Here is a 17,264-nt window from a genome sequence, read left to right on the forward strand (position 1 = left end):
TTTTATTTCCTTTGCTGGAGTTGATAGATGCGAAAAATATTGCTATGATTTATGTCAAAGAGTGGTCTGCCTATGTTTTCCTCTAGGAGTTTTATGGTTTCGGTCTTACGTTTAGGTCTTTAACCCATTTTCAGTTTATTTTTGTATATGGTGTTATGAGAATGCTCTAATTTCATTCTTTTACATGTAGCTGTCCAGTTTTCCCAGCACAACTTATTAAAGAGATTGTCTTTTCTCCATTGTATATTCTTGTCTCCTTTGTCATATATTCATTGACCATAAGCACGTGGTTTTATTTCAGGGCTTTCTATACTGTTCCATTGATCTATTTGTCTGTTTTTGTGCCAGTACCATAGTGTGCCAATGACTGTAGTTTTGTAGTATAGTCTTAAGTCGGGAGGCATGATTCCTCCAGATCTGTTGTTCTTTCTCAAGATTTCTTTGGCTATTTGTGTTTCCATACAAATTTTAAAATTATTTGTTCTAGTTCTGCAAAAAATGTCCCTGGTATTTTGATAGCAATGGCATTGAATCTGTATATTGACTCAGGTAGTATAGGCATTTTGACAGTATTAATTCTTCCAGTCCATATACTTCCAACTGTTTGTGCCATCTTCAAATTCTTTCATCAGTGTGTTATAGTCTTCTGAGTACAGGTCTTTTACCTCCTTAGACAGGTTTATTCCTAGGTATTTTATTCTTTCTGATGCAATGGTAAATGGGATTGTTTCCTTCCTTTCTCTTTCTGATAATTTATTGTTAGTGTATTGAAATGTAACAGATTTCTGTATATTAATTTTATATCCTGCAACTTTGCTTAATTCATTGATGAGCTCTACTAGTTTTCTGGTGGCATCTTTAGGACTTTCTATGTATAGTATCATGTCATCTGCAAACAGTCCCTTAACCTTTCTTAGCCTCAGTCAACCTCTTAAGAATTGCTCTGAATATTAGATAATGCATGCAAACAATTTTCGCATAGTAGGTACTCAGCAAATGAAACTTTTAGTATTCTGTGTTTTCTTTTTCCACATTTTTATTATAATGCAGAAATGCCAATAAACTCAATATTTTTTTAAAAAAATGAAAACTAAGATCACATAGCTAACAAATGGATAGGTCAAAATCTGTACCCAGATCCAGCCACCTAAAAGACCATGTGCCTAACTCCTATCAACTCTCCATAGAGAACCAGTGAGCCAAGGTGTTAGAAGGGTCATTACCAGGGATATAAGATAGTGGCAAAGACAAGATAGAGAGCAAAGCTCAGAGAGTGCAATTACAAGAGTCTATGTGACCTTTATGATGGGGCAGGAGTGAATGGCAGGCAGGCCTGAAGCCTGAGCCTCTTGAAGGACGTTCCTGGGAAACTGACATTCACTTCACCTAATCTCACAGTCCACAATCAGGAATGTGTTGGGATTGTTTTAGACCACATACTCAATGCTAGCTGGCACCTAAGCAGCAGTCTACAGATAAGTTAGATGGGAAGCATGGCAGGAGGGTATGAAAAGTTCATGAGAATTGGAGAGGGTGACACTCATGCCTTGCAGTCTCCTCATTCTGCATGGGTGTCATCTTTTCAATCAACACCTCCATGGGAAGAACTCAGAGGGCCCTGGGAGCTGACACTTCTCTTTGAAAGCACTCTGGGTTATGCCCTGCTTTGTGAATCCTAGATCACTGACAATGCTGAACTTACTTTGAACCCTGGGCTCCAGGACAGCAGAGACTATTAAGAAACACCCTTTCATGTTCTGAAAAACAAGTAAACCACAAAGGACCATCTCCATCCTCCCTCATGACTCCCATAAGACTCACAGATGACTTCCTTGTTTATCTGCCTCTATAATACCCCCAAGTTTCCTTCCTTTTCTTTAAAATATTCCTCATTAATGAAGGTTTTCCCTATGGTAACAGTCTGAATACAATGAACTCCTTAAACTAGCTAGTGCACAGTTTTGGTACTTTGTATTTTATCATTTGAGTTGCACAGGAAGCACTGTCAAATCAAAAGAAATTCTTAGCCTTCCCTGGGTTAAATCTGATAGGTAAAATGTTTTAATACACATATTATAGATATTATATGCTGTACAGGAAGCTCCTAGAAAATTGTCAATGCCCTCATTGTCCATGATATGTTTCTATTTATCAGAATCCTGGTGCTACCTTGCCTGATATTACAAAACAGTATAGTGTCATTAGTTGCAATTTATTTTAAATGGTAGCTTAATTATAACATTAATTCTTTAACTTGAAATCAGCATCTTCAAATCAGTGGTTTTAATTGGGCACTCATTTCTCTTACCTTTGGAATCTTATTAATATAGAGATGTTTAGGAGTACTCCAGATCATTTTTTCTCATTACATGATATTCTTAATGTATTCTTGGTATATTCTAACTATATGGTTGGCATATTATGCCACTATAATTACCGTATATCTGAAGATTTTTTGTAAATATTGTATTCATCCATTTTTATAAATTAGATGTAATATCCACTCTTCTTTGGACATAGACATCATTATGTTTACAAATATTTTGTCCAATACCTTTTCTGGATTAATATTTATCTTGTTCTGCATACCACAGAAATAGCCACATGTCCTTGTCAGTTGCATTATTATTCTTATAATGAACTCTCATCATATCTTTCACTTTTGAAAATTACCAGTAGTAAGTTAGTCACAGCTATGTAAATCTCTTCCTCATCTATAGATACTTTATGTTTTATTCTAATGCAACCCTAAAAGCACTTGTAATTGTCTACAGGGCAGAGTACTTCATTGTTAACAAAGAAGGACTTTCTCAGAACCCCAGAGAATAGCACTGTACCAATCCTTTTGTGTACAGGTTTCTGATGGCACCCTTTAATGACCTTTGAGATCATACCAGTGAATTGATTCAGGATTCTGAGAACTCTGAGAATCAAACGAATTCATGAGTTTGCTAATGCAAGGTCTAGTAAAACAAGAACTACTTAGGACTGAATGAACTAATGAAGGATGATTGAGGGTTTTGTTTGGAATATTACTGATATTATAATGTTCTATTTTTTGAATATATAAGGAACCCATTTCTCTTATGTTGTAAGTTGTCTATAACTCATAACAATTTAGAATATTATGTTTTTGTAAGTTGAAATGAAATGACATTCATTTGTAAATGACATTTGTAAGTGGCATTATCTCTGCCTAATCCCATCTAGGATTCAGAAACTCATATTATTCTTATTTCCATAACAATAAAATTATTTACATAGGTTTAATTAGAGTCTGTCCTCTTTATTATCAGGAAAGAGTTGGAACACTGGTTTTTGCAACCAAGGCCTTACCTGGAATGACATATATGAAAATGATGCTCATTGAATCAGATATGACCAGATACTTTTAAGGAGAAAGGTTGACTTTACGGAGCCAACAATGCTCACAAAGCCCTCGTGGAAAAACCAGGCTGACACCTGTATTACAGAGTTCTTGGCCTTATAGGTGAGTAAGGAAACTCTCTTCCTGGCAGACACAAAAACTTTAGGATATGCTGGGTATCTAGAGAAGAATCCACCCAAATTTTTAGGTACTGCAGGTGAAATCTGGTGGATAATTCTTGGCTTGGCTTCTTAGCCTCAAAGGGCTTTTAAAAATCCAATCTTAGATTCTTTTTGAAAACTTCCAGCAAAGCAAACTTAAATAGACCCATATGGCAAATAATTATCCTTGTTGTGAGTACAAATAATTAGGCGAAATCTCATGAGACCAGCCTTATTTTTTAAATCAAGAATATTTTTTCTTTGAGATTAACTTTCATCAAAAGGGAGAATTTTTGTGTTTCAATGGAAAATGATGCATTGTCTATAGCACACCCTTTTGGATTATCAGAGTTTTACCCTGTTGTCTTTGAGCTAGTTGAACTTTTGCATCTCTTGTTAATTGAGGGTAACTTACAAACATGCACACCCTGTCTTATCTGGTTGAGATTTAAACGACTTCCTCCTCTTGTCAAAAAAAACAGTTTTGGTATCTATCTGTAAATTGAACTGGATCCAGCCAACTTTCCCAATTTGTAAATATTTAGCAAATTTTCAATCCCTTCTATTTTTTCCAATATCTAGTTATAATCCTCCAAACTAGCAATTCCAATGTTCCCCTTCCCATATGATCTGGAGTCATGGAGAACTAAGACCTGATGATCCATATCCCTATAAGGATTCCAGGTCACCTTGTAACTGACCCTTTCCCCATGATATGAAGAAGACCTGTGAACTGAAACCCAATGACTTGATATAAACCTCTAAGTGCTCACCACCACAGCAGACCATGCACTGGGCTAGAATTTTCCCTGGACAAACCACTGTCTGGACTAAGGAAGTCAGGTGAAATGCTCAATTCATATATGCCCTTATATGAAAGATTGCCAGGAATGTGGACAATATCACAAAGAGGACTGACATCCCACCTTGAGAGGTTCAAGAAACTCCAATGAGCGGCACTACATAATCAAAAAATTTTCCACCACCACTGACCACTTAGAAATCACTGGACCCTCAGTGTTCAACTCCTGGCTCTTTTCTTTAATACAAACTTTTGTGTTAAACAACAAAGTCCTACTGTACCGCACAGGGAACCATATTCAATTTCTTGTAACAAACCATAATGGAAGAATATGAAAAAGAATATATATATGTGTGTGTGTGTGTGTGTGTGTGTGTGTGTGTGTGTATAAAACTGAATCCCTTTGCTGTATACCAGAAACTAACACAACATTGTAAATCAACTATACTTCAATAAAAAATAAATAAAATTTAAAAAAAAATTTTAACTTTTATATTAATATTTTTCTTTCTCATTTAGGGTATACCTCTTCTTTTAGGATGTCTGATTTTCAGGACCCTAAAACAACTGACCTTTGCAACCTCAAAAGGTGGTCAGAAAAACACCAACAAAAGTCCTCAAGCAACTATTTCTTAAGCCCTGCTGCATCCCAGTCAGGTTTATGATTGCCTGTGAACTATCAGCAATGAATAATATTCATGTTGAATAAAAGTGTGGGGGCTGGGGTAATAGATAATGTAGAATTTTACCTGAGTCCTCTGCTCCTATAAAGCAGTAATGGGTGGCTCATGGAACTTTCTACCTGCAAGTTTGACCTTAAATCAATCTGCTTGGTCCACAAAGGAGTTTCTTCAAATATGTTGATGACTAGACTAGAAATTTGATTTGCAGTCTGAGATTTAAAATCACTGCATTTTCTTTCTCCAGGCATAAACAAGCAAACTGATTCATTTCACCTAACACGGGTCCTGAGACTCTGGATCAACAAGCTCTCCAGGTAATTCTGATACAAAGCTATATTAGGAATAACTGAACTAGATCCCTGTAAACACTGACATCTCATTTTACATTTTCCTCTTGTAGTTAACTCGGGAAATATAGTTTCAAACTAACAGCTTTCTCCAAAAATTAGGTTCTACCACCTTCCTAGTAGGATCACCAGGAATTGAGACAAATGATTTATATACACCCTCTGATACATGTATACATGTATTTATCTGATTTACTCCTCACAATCCTGGGAAGTAGGTTATACTGCCTACTTTACAAATGAGGAAAACAGAGACCCAACAAGCTCAAGTAATTTTGCCAAGATCTCATAGCCAATAAATAAAACTCAAATCTGAAGGAGATACAACACTACCTAAACACTTGTCATTTCCTTTTGTTACTGGGCCATAGAGGTAGAGAAAAGGCCAGGCAATGCTAATTGAAAGCACAGATGTCGCACTCTAAAGCAGTGACAAATGTCATGGTCAGGGCAGTGAGATACTTCCTCCCACTTGTCTCTGTTGTACACAGACTGTGAGGTCCAAGAGCTGACCATCAAGGGAAGGAACTCTTCAGAGAAGCTTCAGGCTTTCCCTTACATCCCCTAGGAATCACTACCATCTCTGTTACACAACTGGAATCTACAATGGGGTTAATGCTACTGATTACCTCTTGCAGCAACCATGAAAAATCTATTATGGGGAGAACTGCAAGGCCCTCTTCACATGTAATGTGAAATCTAAAAGCTCAGCCCAAAATTCCATCCTAACTGTACCTTTACCAGTTTTTCCAGTGAAACAGAAGGGCCAGTAGTACTGGCAATTGGAGGGCATGGCACACTCTGTTCTTTCCACTTCCAAAGCAACTGTTCTTTCCCAACAATAGCCTCCCAGTAGGATCTCCAAGATTGCTTCTCAGAGCCTCTAAGGAGCTTCAGCCTCAGCCGGTGGAGCATCGGTTGTTCGCCTCACTAACACCACACGTCCCAGCTTTCAAAATGACAAAATCAACAAAGCCAATGACTATGACAGGCCATTGAAATTCTCAAAATCTCTTTTCAGTCCCCATCAATAAACATTAGTTTATGAGTCAGCATCACTAAAAGCAATGGTCAGATGATAACTAGGAGTTTCTGGAATTGGCAGGCAAATGATAACTGAGTCAAAGGGTTACTGTAAAGCATACATTAAGAAGCAAATGTGTCACAGCCAGCAGACATCAACAAGAACCTGGCAGCACCAGGGGGTCATTTTTATTTTTGTTTATAAGCCATTATGCTCAAGCTCACACACTCTTTTATGCTGCTGGTACTAGTTGACAATTATGGTGGGTTTCAGAGGGGTGAGAGAGTTGAAGCACAAAGTTCAACATAAAAGAAGATATGGGACACATCTCAGATCTGTTGGTTGGCTTTAGGGAAAATGGGCACATGTTCAAAGTCTGACTTTTTTTGTTTTTGTTTTTGCGGTATGCGGGCCTTTCACTGTTGTGGCCTCTCCCGTTGTGGAGCACAGGCTCCGGACACACAGCCTCAGCAGCCATGGCTCACGGGCCTAGCTGTTCCGCGGCATGTGGGATCTTCCCGGACCGGGGCACGAACCCGCATCCCCTGCATCGGCAGACGGACTCTCAACCACTGCACCACCAGGGAAGCCTAGTCTGACATTTTTTTAGTAGAAAAAAGACATATTTATGAAATTCCACATACCATGCATCTGCAGTCTTCAAGGTTACCAATTGATAGGCAAGTAGTAGTTATTTTTAAGAAAGAAATATGTTTAGTTTGGGATGCTATAATAAAATACCATAGATTGGGTCATGTATAAACAATAGAAATTTCTCACAGTTCTGGAGGCTGGAAGTCCAATATCAGAGTGCCAGCATGGTTGGGTTCTGGAGCATGCCCTCTTTCAGCTTATAGACTGCTGATTTCTTGCTGTATCCTAACATGATGGAAAGAGGGCTAGAGAGCTCTCTGGGGTCCCTTTCATGAGGGCACTAAAACCATTCATGAGGGTTCTACCCTCATGATCTATCTGCTTCCCAAAGGCTCCACCTCCTGGCACCATCACTTTGGGGATTGGCTTTTAACATGAATTTGGGGGAGATACAAACATTCAGTCTGTTGCATTCCATCCCCTGCTCCATAAAATTCATGTCCTTCTCACATGTAAAATATATTAATTCCATCCCAACAGCCCTACAAGTCAACTCATTCCAGTATCAACTTTTAGGTCTAGAGTCCAAAATTTCATCTAAATATCTAAATCAAATATGGGTGAGACTCAAGGTACAAATTATACTGAGGCAAAATTCCTCTCTAGCTGTGAACTTGTGAAAACAAACAACTTATGTGCTTCCAAAATACAATGATGGGACATGCATAAGACAGACATTCCCACTCCAAAAAGAAAGAAGGAAGGAACGATAGGTCCCAAGCAAGCCCAAAATCTAGCAAGGCAAGTTCCATATGATCTTAAGTCTTGAGAACAATGCTCTTTGGCTTGATGCTCTGCTTTCTAGACCCACTGTGGCAGCAGTCTAGCCTTCTGGACCCACTGGAGTAGCAACATCACCCCCACAGTTTGGTGGAGGGCTGCCCACACTGTGGCTCTCTGCAGTGGCCCCACACATTTTGGTTCTCTGTCTGGAAGAGGCATGGGGAGAGAGGTTTGTGTGTATCCTCAGGATTCTGCAGAGTGGCCGTACCCCTACACCTGGGGTGGGAGTGGCAGCCCTGATGATCTCTGAATCACCTTCAGGGTCCTTCTTCCCTTGTTTTGAAGAAGAATAGTGCAGGTTCACATTGCTCTATGGTCTGGTCCTATAGGATCTAATAAGTTTTCCTTCATTTTGTCTTGTTTTCTCTGTTTCCTTTAGTCCTAGCTGGCAGTGTTTCTGCTGGTATAATCCCATCTTTATTCCTAGCTTTTGTTGAGATACTTGATTAAATCCATGGTTCACACCCACATTAATCTCCTTATCAAATGGTACGTCTACCATACCTTTAGTGCTTTCTTCCAAATACACTTTCTCATTTTTTGTAATATGGATGAATCTTTAAGTTCTGGTTCCTTTTTGCTTAAAAATTTCACCTTCTCTTCATTTCTCTCCTCTGACATTTTAGTATAAGCAGTCAGGGTAAACCAAGCCACTCCTTTAACACTTGCTTAGAAACCACATTAGCCAAATATCCAATTTCATTGCTTGCAAGTTTCACCTTCCAAAAAAACACTAGAACACAAACAGTGCAGCCTAATTATTTGCCTCTCTATAACAAGGATCACCTTTCTCCATTGTCCCATAACATGTTCCTCCTCTCTGTCTGAGACCTCCTCAAAATGGACTCTACCATCTATATTTCTACCAATATTCTGTCCATGATTACTTAGGTATTCTCCAAGAAGACTGAAGCTTTCCCTACCACTCTTTCTTCTTTCAGAGCTCTTGCCAGAATCACCTTTAAAATTCCATTCACAGCAATCTAGACTTTCTCTGTCATGCACCTCAAAATTCTTTCAGCTTCTGCCCATTACCCAGTTCCAAAGCCACTTCCACATTTTTAGGTGTTTGTTATAGCAGCACCCCGGACTTCTCAGTACCAATTCGTGTTTAACTGAGTTCAGGACACTATAGCAAAATACCATAGACTGTGCGGCTTATAAACAACAGAAATTTATTTTGCACAGTTCTGGAGGCTAGAAGTCTGAGATCAAGGTCAGGTTCTCCTGAGAGCTTTCTTCCAGGTTGCAGACTTCCAACTTCTCACTGTATCCTCACATGATGGAAAGAGGGTGAGAGAGCTTTCTGGAGTCTCTTTTATAAGGGTACTAATCCCATCCATGAGGGCTCCACCTTCATGACCTAATTACCTCCCAAAGGCCCCACCTCCTAATACCGTCACATTGGAGGTTAGAATTTCAACGTATGAATTTGTGGAAGACACAAAAACATTCAGTCCATTGCAAGGTACAAAGTAACAAAACCTTATATTAGTAATAATGATTAAAATAATAATAATGATTAAATAGCTAACATTTATTTAGGCACTGTGCACACATGGCATTGATCACCTCATCCCCATATTACAGATGAGAAATGTAACACTTAGAGAGGTGAAGTCACTTTCCAAGATTACACAGCTAATAAGCTGCAAAGCTAGAGTTCAAACTTGGACTATCTGACTCTCACAATATTAACTTTTAAATAAGCCATGCCCTTAGACCAAGACAGATTTGCAGAAGTAGAATGAAGTGGAGTGAATAAAGAAATAATCCAAATGCAAATGTCTGCCTCACTAGTTACACTGCCACATTTATCCAAAACATTAGTCATCAACCTCATAAAAATACTCATTGCAGTATGATTTATAAACATGAAAAATTGGAAAAAAGTTAAATTTCTAACAACAGTTGAAGAGTATATAAAGTATAGCTCCTATAATAATGAAACTCAAATGCATCCATTACTCATTCATTCAACAAACATGTATTGAGCATCTACTATATGCTAGGTACTCCTCTACATGCTAGGGAAATAGTAATGAACAAAACAATGTCCTTGTCCCATGCAATGAAGCTTATGAAAATTTTTAAATGACATGAGAAAATACTTGATGAAATGTTAGGTTGAAATTAGATAAAATTATGTATTTAGTATGAACTAAATTACACATACACAAAACAGATACATGTACAAAAGAGAGTTAAAAGACAATACGCCAATACATCCAATACATTGCTTCTGTGCTGAAATATCTTATTATTACAGGTAACTTTATATTTTTATATATTATTCATATTTACTGCAAAGAGCATTTAATATAATAATAGTACATTTTATATTTTAGTTCTTGGGCTCATAAATATAATTGTTTTGGTGACATTAGATCGTTCACACTATTTCTGTGCTCTCATCTAGCAAATGCTTTACACTAACTCTTTAATGTGGTACTGCAAGGACAATGGTGCTTCAAGGACAAAGGACAACCCTGCCTGAAAAAGTTTCAGCGTTACACCCCCTACCCGACTCTTAGTCTCCCTCCCCACCAGGTCAGGATGGTTACAAAATTCCTGAGCCCACCTGGGCGACGCCCACCTGGGCAACTGGACCTGTCCCAAATAAGGAAAGGCATATGCCCTGCCTCACTCGCACCCTATAGAAGGAAGGTATATGTGCCTCGACCAATAAGTAAATGAAATTTTCACCTCGGACCATTCCTTTGTTTTCTGGCTATAAAAACTAATCAATAGCACATGTTCCGGCTCGATTCTCCCAGACTACTAGGAAGTCGGGCTGCCGTTCTGGCAGCGACCTTTCCCTCTAATAAATTCTACCTTCTTTACATTCTGCCCTGTGTCTGGAAATTCTTTTCCAATGCACCTTCGGACCACGACAATTAACTCAGTGGTTACCAAACTTTTTTTTTCAATGGCCAGAGGGCAAATATTTGAGGCTTTGAAAGTCATGCAGTCTCTGCCACTACTACTCAATGCTGCCGTTGTACTACAAAATCACCCACAGACAATATTTAACTGTGTGTCAGTTAAGTCTGTGTTCCAACAAAACTTTATTTACAAAAAAATGTGGCAGAGAAGATTGGCCCAAGGGCCATAATTAACTTCATAACAAACACAAAGTTCTTACTTCCACTGTTCAATCTCCTAATTGTAACATCCTTGAGAGATAAATATTAACCACATTTTACAGAGGACAAGACTAAGGCTCAGAGAGAGGAAATATCTTGTCCAACATCATGCAGCTCACAAAGCGAGTTATTAAGTTCAGCTCCCAAAGAGAGATGCCAAATCTCCTGTTGCCTTAAAAGCTGTACATATATAAATGCTAATTTTAAACTTTCTCGGGGAATTTGTTCCTTAGAAGAACCTTACTCTAAATTATTTTGCGAAAAAAAACAAAAAAAAATCACTCTTTATCCTTCACAAAAACATCTATTTTCGTGTGTTAGATTCTTTAAAGAAAAATTCCCCTGCAGACAGAGTCAAAGACCTCAGTGGAGGTTTAAGGGATATCTTTTGATTGCTTTTGTGTAAGTAGGAAATGGGACTACAAGGCAATGTTTCTTTATGTTTCTTAAGCAGCCTCCCAGGAGCTTGGCACAACAGGGGACAACAGGGATTAAAGATGCCCAAGTTTTCTATACCCACAGACCAAGGAAGCTGCTTTTTCTCAGACCTGCTATGAGAGGCACATGGCCATATGTAGCTGAAGACTTACCAATGTTAATCTCGTCATCAGTCAGAGTGTCTCCAATGAAATCAAACTGAAAGGACTGCAACGTTTGGGAAAATTTCTGAACAGCAGAGGAGTAATCTGTAAAGGAAGGGTAACAGGAGAAATGGTCAATACTGCTGCCTTTTGTCTGATTTCCTCATCTCTGTTAGAGCAGACAGGAGAAAAACAAAGGCAAGTGCTCCTAGCAGGTAGCAAGTTGCATTGCAAGACGTTAAACCAAAGACCAGACCTTCAGTAGAAAATTTGAGCAACTAAAACCACACATTAAAGATGAAGTAGGGCAGCTTAGTGAAGTCCTTTGTTTAAGTCATGGTACATGTTTTATATTCAATCCCTGTCCTATATGACCTGTTCTACCCAAAGCCTGTAAGACCTAAAGCTACTTAGTTGTACTCCTAAGAGAGTCTCCTTAAGCTTTATTGAGTGCCTATTATGGACAATGGACTAGACGTTTTCTTACCTCTACCAAAGAAATATCCACAATAATTGTACAAAGAAAAAAATAGCTCCAGGTTCCAGAGCTATCTGGAAGAGCTGTAACTAGAAGCCCGGTGGTCTGTCTGCATCTCTAGGGCATTTCCCATGACAACATAGGTAGTAACAGCTGGACATTTTACACATTAACCAGATGGCAGCCTGGGTTAAGATACTATCTGGCAGAGGGACAAATTTAACTTGCTCACAGAGTATGCACTAAGGGACCTAAAATAAGGAGATAATTGATGAAAAATTGAGGGTGGTATGGCCAGACAGATGTTTTTATTTTTGGTCAATGATTTTGAATTTTATTACACAGAAGTTTAATGATGATATAAAATTAAATCATAATTAGCTACGCTTTTGACAAATTATCCTTATTGAAATTTTTAAAATATGACATTCACCGGTATATCCAGCCAAACCTCCAATCTTGCTATGCCAAGAGTGGTTCTCAGGCCAGCAGTATCATCATCACCTGGGAGCTTGATAGAAATACACATTCCCAGGTCACACCCCAGACCTACAAAATCAGAAACTGCATTTTTATATAATCCCTAGGGGATTCATATGCTCTTTAGAGTTTGAGGAGGACTGCTGTCACCAACTAAAGTAACACATTAAGACCATATTCTACGAAAGATCAAGCTTCTTGGTAATTTTTGGCCCCCTTTTCCTATTTCTTCTTTCACTCCTTAGCTTCATCATCCTCCACCTTCATATCTATCAGATATACAAGCTACTGAAAGTTTCTGCTCTCACTCTAACAGAAAGGGAGACAATGCAAACAACAGTCCTTTCAATGAAAAGTTATCATGGTTAGGCTATCATGGTTAAAAACAATAAAACATGCTTAGGCATTTGTCTGGAGCAGATAAACATGCCAAGAATTTTATTACCTTCTTGCCTATGTCCCATTTTCAGGAGTACTTATTTTTAGTATTTAGATCCTTGACCCTCTGAACACATAATTGGCAATAATAACAACAATAATAATAATACTTTACAGAGATTGGAGACTGCAGACCAGGTTACCATTTGTTTTCAAATTTCCACATTTTAGAATCACATTTTCCACTTCAAATCAGGCCATATAAATGTGAGAGGAGCATGCACACCCTGCCTTCCACATTTCATCAGCAAAGAGAACACAAAACTGCCTCCATATCTGGAAAACTTTTCTCTGGCCTCTTTGGCCAGCAGCAAAAAAAATGCAAGGCCAGAGTTTCCCATGTGCTCTGTTTTACTCAGGGAAATTATATATGATATTCATTGTACTGTCCTTTCACAAATACCAGGATTTCGTAAATTGAGCTGAGCAAGGTACAGTTATAAATCACTCCTCATTTAGAATTATATGAACATTTTAGAAACCACAAATATTATGATTTTCAACATTTATAGTATTTTGTAAGTAAAGGCATGGAGTGAGAAAGGAGTTATATTCATTCCCTTTCTCATTATTTGCACCAACACTCTTCTCCAGATTTCTTGGACTTCAAAACACTACCTTACATCTGCACAGAGCTTGAAAATGTTTATGAAGGACTTTGCACAAACACTTTTCATTTACTCTTCCCAAGTACCTAAAGGTAGGTATTACTATCCTCACCTTATAAACAAACCCAAAAAATGAGACCATGAAGCAAATCACATGCACAAAAATACAAACACAAATTAACAGCTCTTCATGGAAAGAAGGTCTCATTTATTTGGCCTCTGTACTGAGGGAAATGCCAGGAAAGACATATAGTTTAGATTAATGTGTTGGGTGACTTCCTGACTACAAAGAATCAACACATAACCTAGAAATGCTTATCATGGATGGGACATTTATTTCTTTATCGTCCTAAAATTCGCTGCACCACTCGAAACCATGTAAATTCATCCTTATATCCTCCTTGATACTGCCCCACCCCCACCCACAAGGCCACTATCTCATAATTTTTCAAGCTATCTTTGTCAGTTCTCCCTCAATCACCTTCTTATTTATTCGTGTGTCTTCTATGATGTTTTTCCCTCATCTTTTCCTAGCTCATTTTAGAATGTAGTTGGATAGTGCCTTTTAGGCAATTGAAGCTTCCAGGGAATGAGGCAGAATATAAACGGGATCGATTAGTTAACTAATTCATATTATATAGATCCCAATTTGGTTTCTATCATTATAGTTTTCTACAGAATCATACGGAATATCCTCTTTTATTTCCAACTTATTTAAGTCTGCAGGATGTCTTGGTAATTCATGAATCAGTAATTCATTCTTTTTGTTACTAAGTAGTATCCTATTGTGTAAATATACCATAATTCATTCATTCATCTATTCACGGACTTTTGTGATGTTTCTAGCCTTTCACTATTATGAATAAAAACTGCTATAAACACTCATGTAAAATTCTTTCTGAGACATATGTTTTCACTTCTCCCAAGGAGTGCACCCTAGGAGCTCAATGAATGTGTTTTACAGTTAGTTGCTAAATGTATATTAAACTATATAAGAAAAGGTTAAACTGTCTTCCAAAGCCATTGTACCATTTTGTATTCTTATCAACAATGTATGAGAATTTCAGTTGATCCACATACTTTCCAGCATCTGGTTATTTACTTCTTACTTTTAATTTTAGCCATTCTAATGGGTGTGTAGTGGTATTTCACTATAGTTTTAATTTGCATTTTCCTGATGACTAATGGTGCTGAGTATCTTATCATGTACTTATCGGACATTTGTAATAATTTTTCTTACAAAGGGTCTGTTCAAATTTTTGCTTGTTTTATGATTGAGTTGTTTATTTTCTTATTATTGAGCTATAAAATTTCTTTATATATTCTGGATCCAAGTATTTTGTCTCATATATATATATATATATATATATATATATATATATATATATATATATCTATCTCACAAGTACTATATAAATTAACTAAAGCTTAACAATCTAAGGGTTGTATATTCAAGACAAAAGAGTGACTCTTCATAAAAACAGTGAATTTTGTGATATATTAAGTTATTCTAATCAAATCACCTTCTTTCCAGCTCTGCAATCTCTGCAATAACGCTAAAAACCAACAGTCTCACAACTACAGTATCTATGAAAACCAACAGTTTAGCAGCCACTGGAGAGGGCAGAACTGAGCTGGAGGTTCACAAGGCCCCACTCTCAGAGAATGATTACTATTTGTCCAGTCTGACAGGTACAGAAAGCTCCATTCTTAGAGTTTGTCTTTGCTTCTCTTAATGCAAAGTTCATTCTGTGTAAACTATGCTGCCATTGGAGCATTTACAAAAACAATCATCTGAAATTGTTTAAGATTGTGGTGACCTGAAGTGATGTACAAACTGGACTTATAAAGTGGCTGAACAAAACACCTGCTAAGAAAAAAAAAGAATGACAAATTAGAGAAAGACATACTCATAGGGGTCTTTGCAAAGCTGAAAACTATTCCAAGAAATCTAGAAAGACACATACATGCAAAGAAATGTATGCACACTCTGGGTTGTGTGTTTGCCCACAGAAGACTTGAAAAGGCCTTAATCTCTCTCTTCTGCCTGAATTTGAGGCCCTGTACAAGCAAGGAGAGAATGGTAAGGCAGCATTGTAAATTTACTGCCCAAATGTTGAAGGCATGCCTTAAAACACACACAAAGCCTTTCAGCAAAAGCTGGGAGACTTACTGGTTAAAATTGTTTAATAAAATCACTGTCCAATCATCAGCAGAACACTAAGCTAAGCTATCAAAGACTTCAGTGTCTTCACACAACAAAAAGTACAGACTTTAAGACAGATATAGTCCAGGAGGTCAAAAAACAAAGAACAATAAGAGTCACTTATAACAAACCCTGGGAGGGAGACAGAATCTAATCTTCAGAGTTGTCACATTATATTTTTCTAAATGTACCCTTTTGAACAAGAAATTAGGAGTCACACAGAGAATACTGCCCCATACTCAAGAAAAAAAACAGGTTATCGATAGAAACTATTCAGGAGGAAGCCCAGACACTGGACTTTCAAAAAAAAAAGATTTTGAATTAGCTATTTTAAATATGTTCAAAGAATTAAACTAAACCATGCCTAATAACTAAAGGAGAGAATAAGAATGATGTGTCACCAAATAAAAAATAAAAATAGAGTGTTGGAGATATTTTTAAAAGAGCCAATTAAACCTTCTGTAGTTAAAAAATACAAGGAGGGCTTCCCTGGTGGCGCAGTGGTTGAGAGTCCGCCTGCCGATGCGGAGGACGCAGGTTTGTGCCCTGGTCCGGGAGGATCCCACATGCCATGGAGTGGCTGGGCCCGTGAGCCATGGCCGCTGACCCTGCGCGTCCAGAGCCTGTGCTCTGCAACGGGAGAGGCCACAGCAGTGAGAGGCCCGCGTACCAAAAAAAAAAAAAAAAAAATAGTACAAGGAATCAATAGTAAAGATCAATAAAACTAAAAGCTGGTTCTTTGAGAAGATGAATAAATTGATAAACCATTAGGTGCATTCATCAGGGTAAAACGGGAGAAGACTCAAATCAACAGAATTTGAAATGAAAAAGAAGTAACAAATGACACCACAGAAATACAAAGGATCATGAGAGATTACTACAAGCAACTATGTGCCAATAAAATGGACAACCTGGAAGAAATGGACAAATTCTTAGAAAAGCAAAACCTTCCAAGACTGAATCAGGAAGAAATCGAAAATACAAACAGACCACTCAAAAGCACTGAAATTGAAACTGTGATTAAAAATCTTCCAACAAACAAAAGTGGAGGACCAGGTGGCTTCACAGACAAATTCTATTAAAAATTTAAAGAACAGTTAATATCCATCCTTCTCAAACACTTCCAAAATACAGGAAAGGGAGGACCACTCCCAAACTCATGCTTTGAAGCCACCATCACACCAATACCAAAACCAGACAAACACGTCATGAAAAAAGAAAATTACAGGCCAATATCACTGATAAACATAGATGCAAAACTCCTCAACAAAATACTAACAAACAGAATCCAACAGCACATTAAAAGAATCATATACCATGAGCAAGACGGGATTCCCCCTGGAATGCAAGGATTCTTCAATATACACAAATCAATCAATGTGAAATACCATATTAACAAACTGAAGGATAAAAGCCATATGACAATCTCAGTAGATGCAGAAAAAGCTTTCAACAAACTTCAATACCCATTTGTGATAAAAACTCTCCAGAAACTGGGCATAGAGG

The 17,264-nt window shown here is 37.7% G+C and overlaps 1 protein-coding gene across 7 annotated transcripts in view; it reads right to left on the reverse strand.

The window, feature by feature from the left end:
• The window catches only part of OPHN1 (oligophrenin 1), a 615,628-nt gene that overhangs the window by 411,443 nt on the left and 186,921 nt on the right, over positions 1-17,264 (reverse strand). For all 7 annotated transcript variants that reach the window (XM_073799243.1, XM_073799242.1, XM_073799241.1 and 4 more), the window contains one exon: positions 11,558-11,653. In XM_073799243.1, coding sequence (XP_073655344.1) covers positions 11,558-11,653 — 96 coding nt within the window. The remainder of the gene's footprint in view (positions 1-11,557; positions 11,654-17,264) is intronic.

This window comes from Tursiops truncatus, chromosome X (assembly GCF_011762595.2).
Source record: "Tursiops truncatus isolate mTurTru1 chromosome X, mTurTru1.mat.Y, whole genome shotgun sequence".
Classification (NCBI taxonomy): Eukaryota; Metazoa; Chordata; class Mammalia; order Artiodactyla; family Delphinidae; genus Tursiops; species Tursiops truncatus.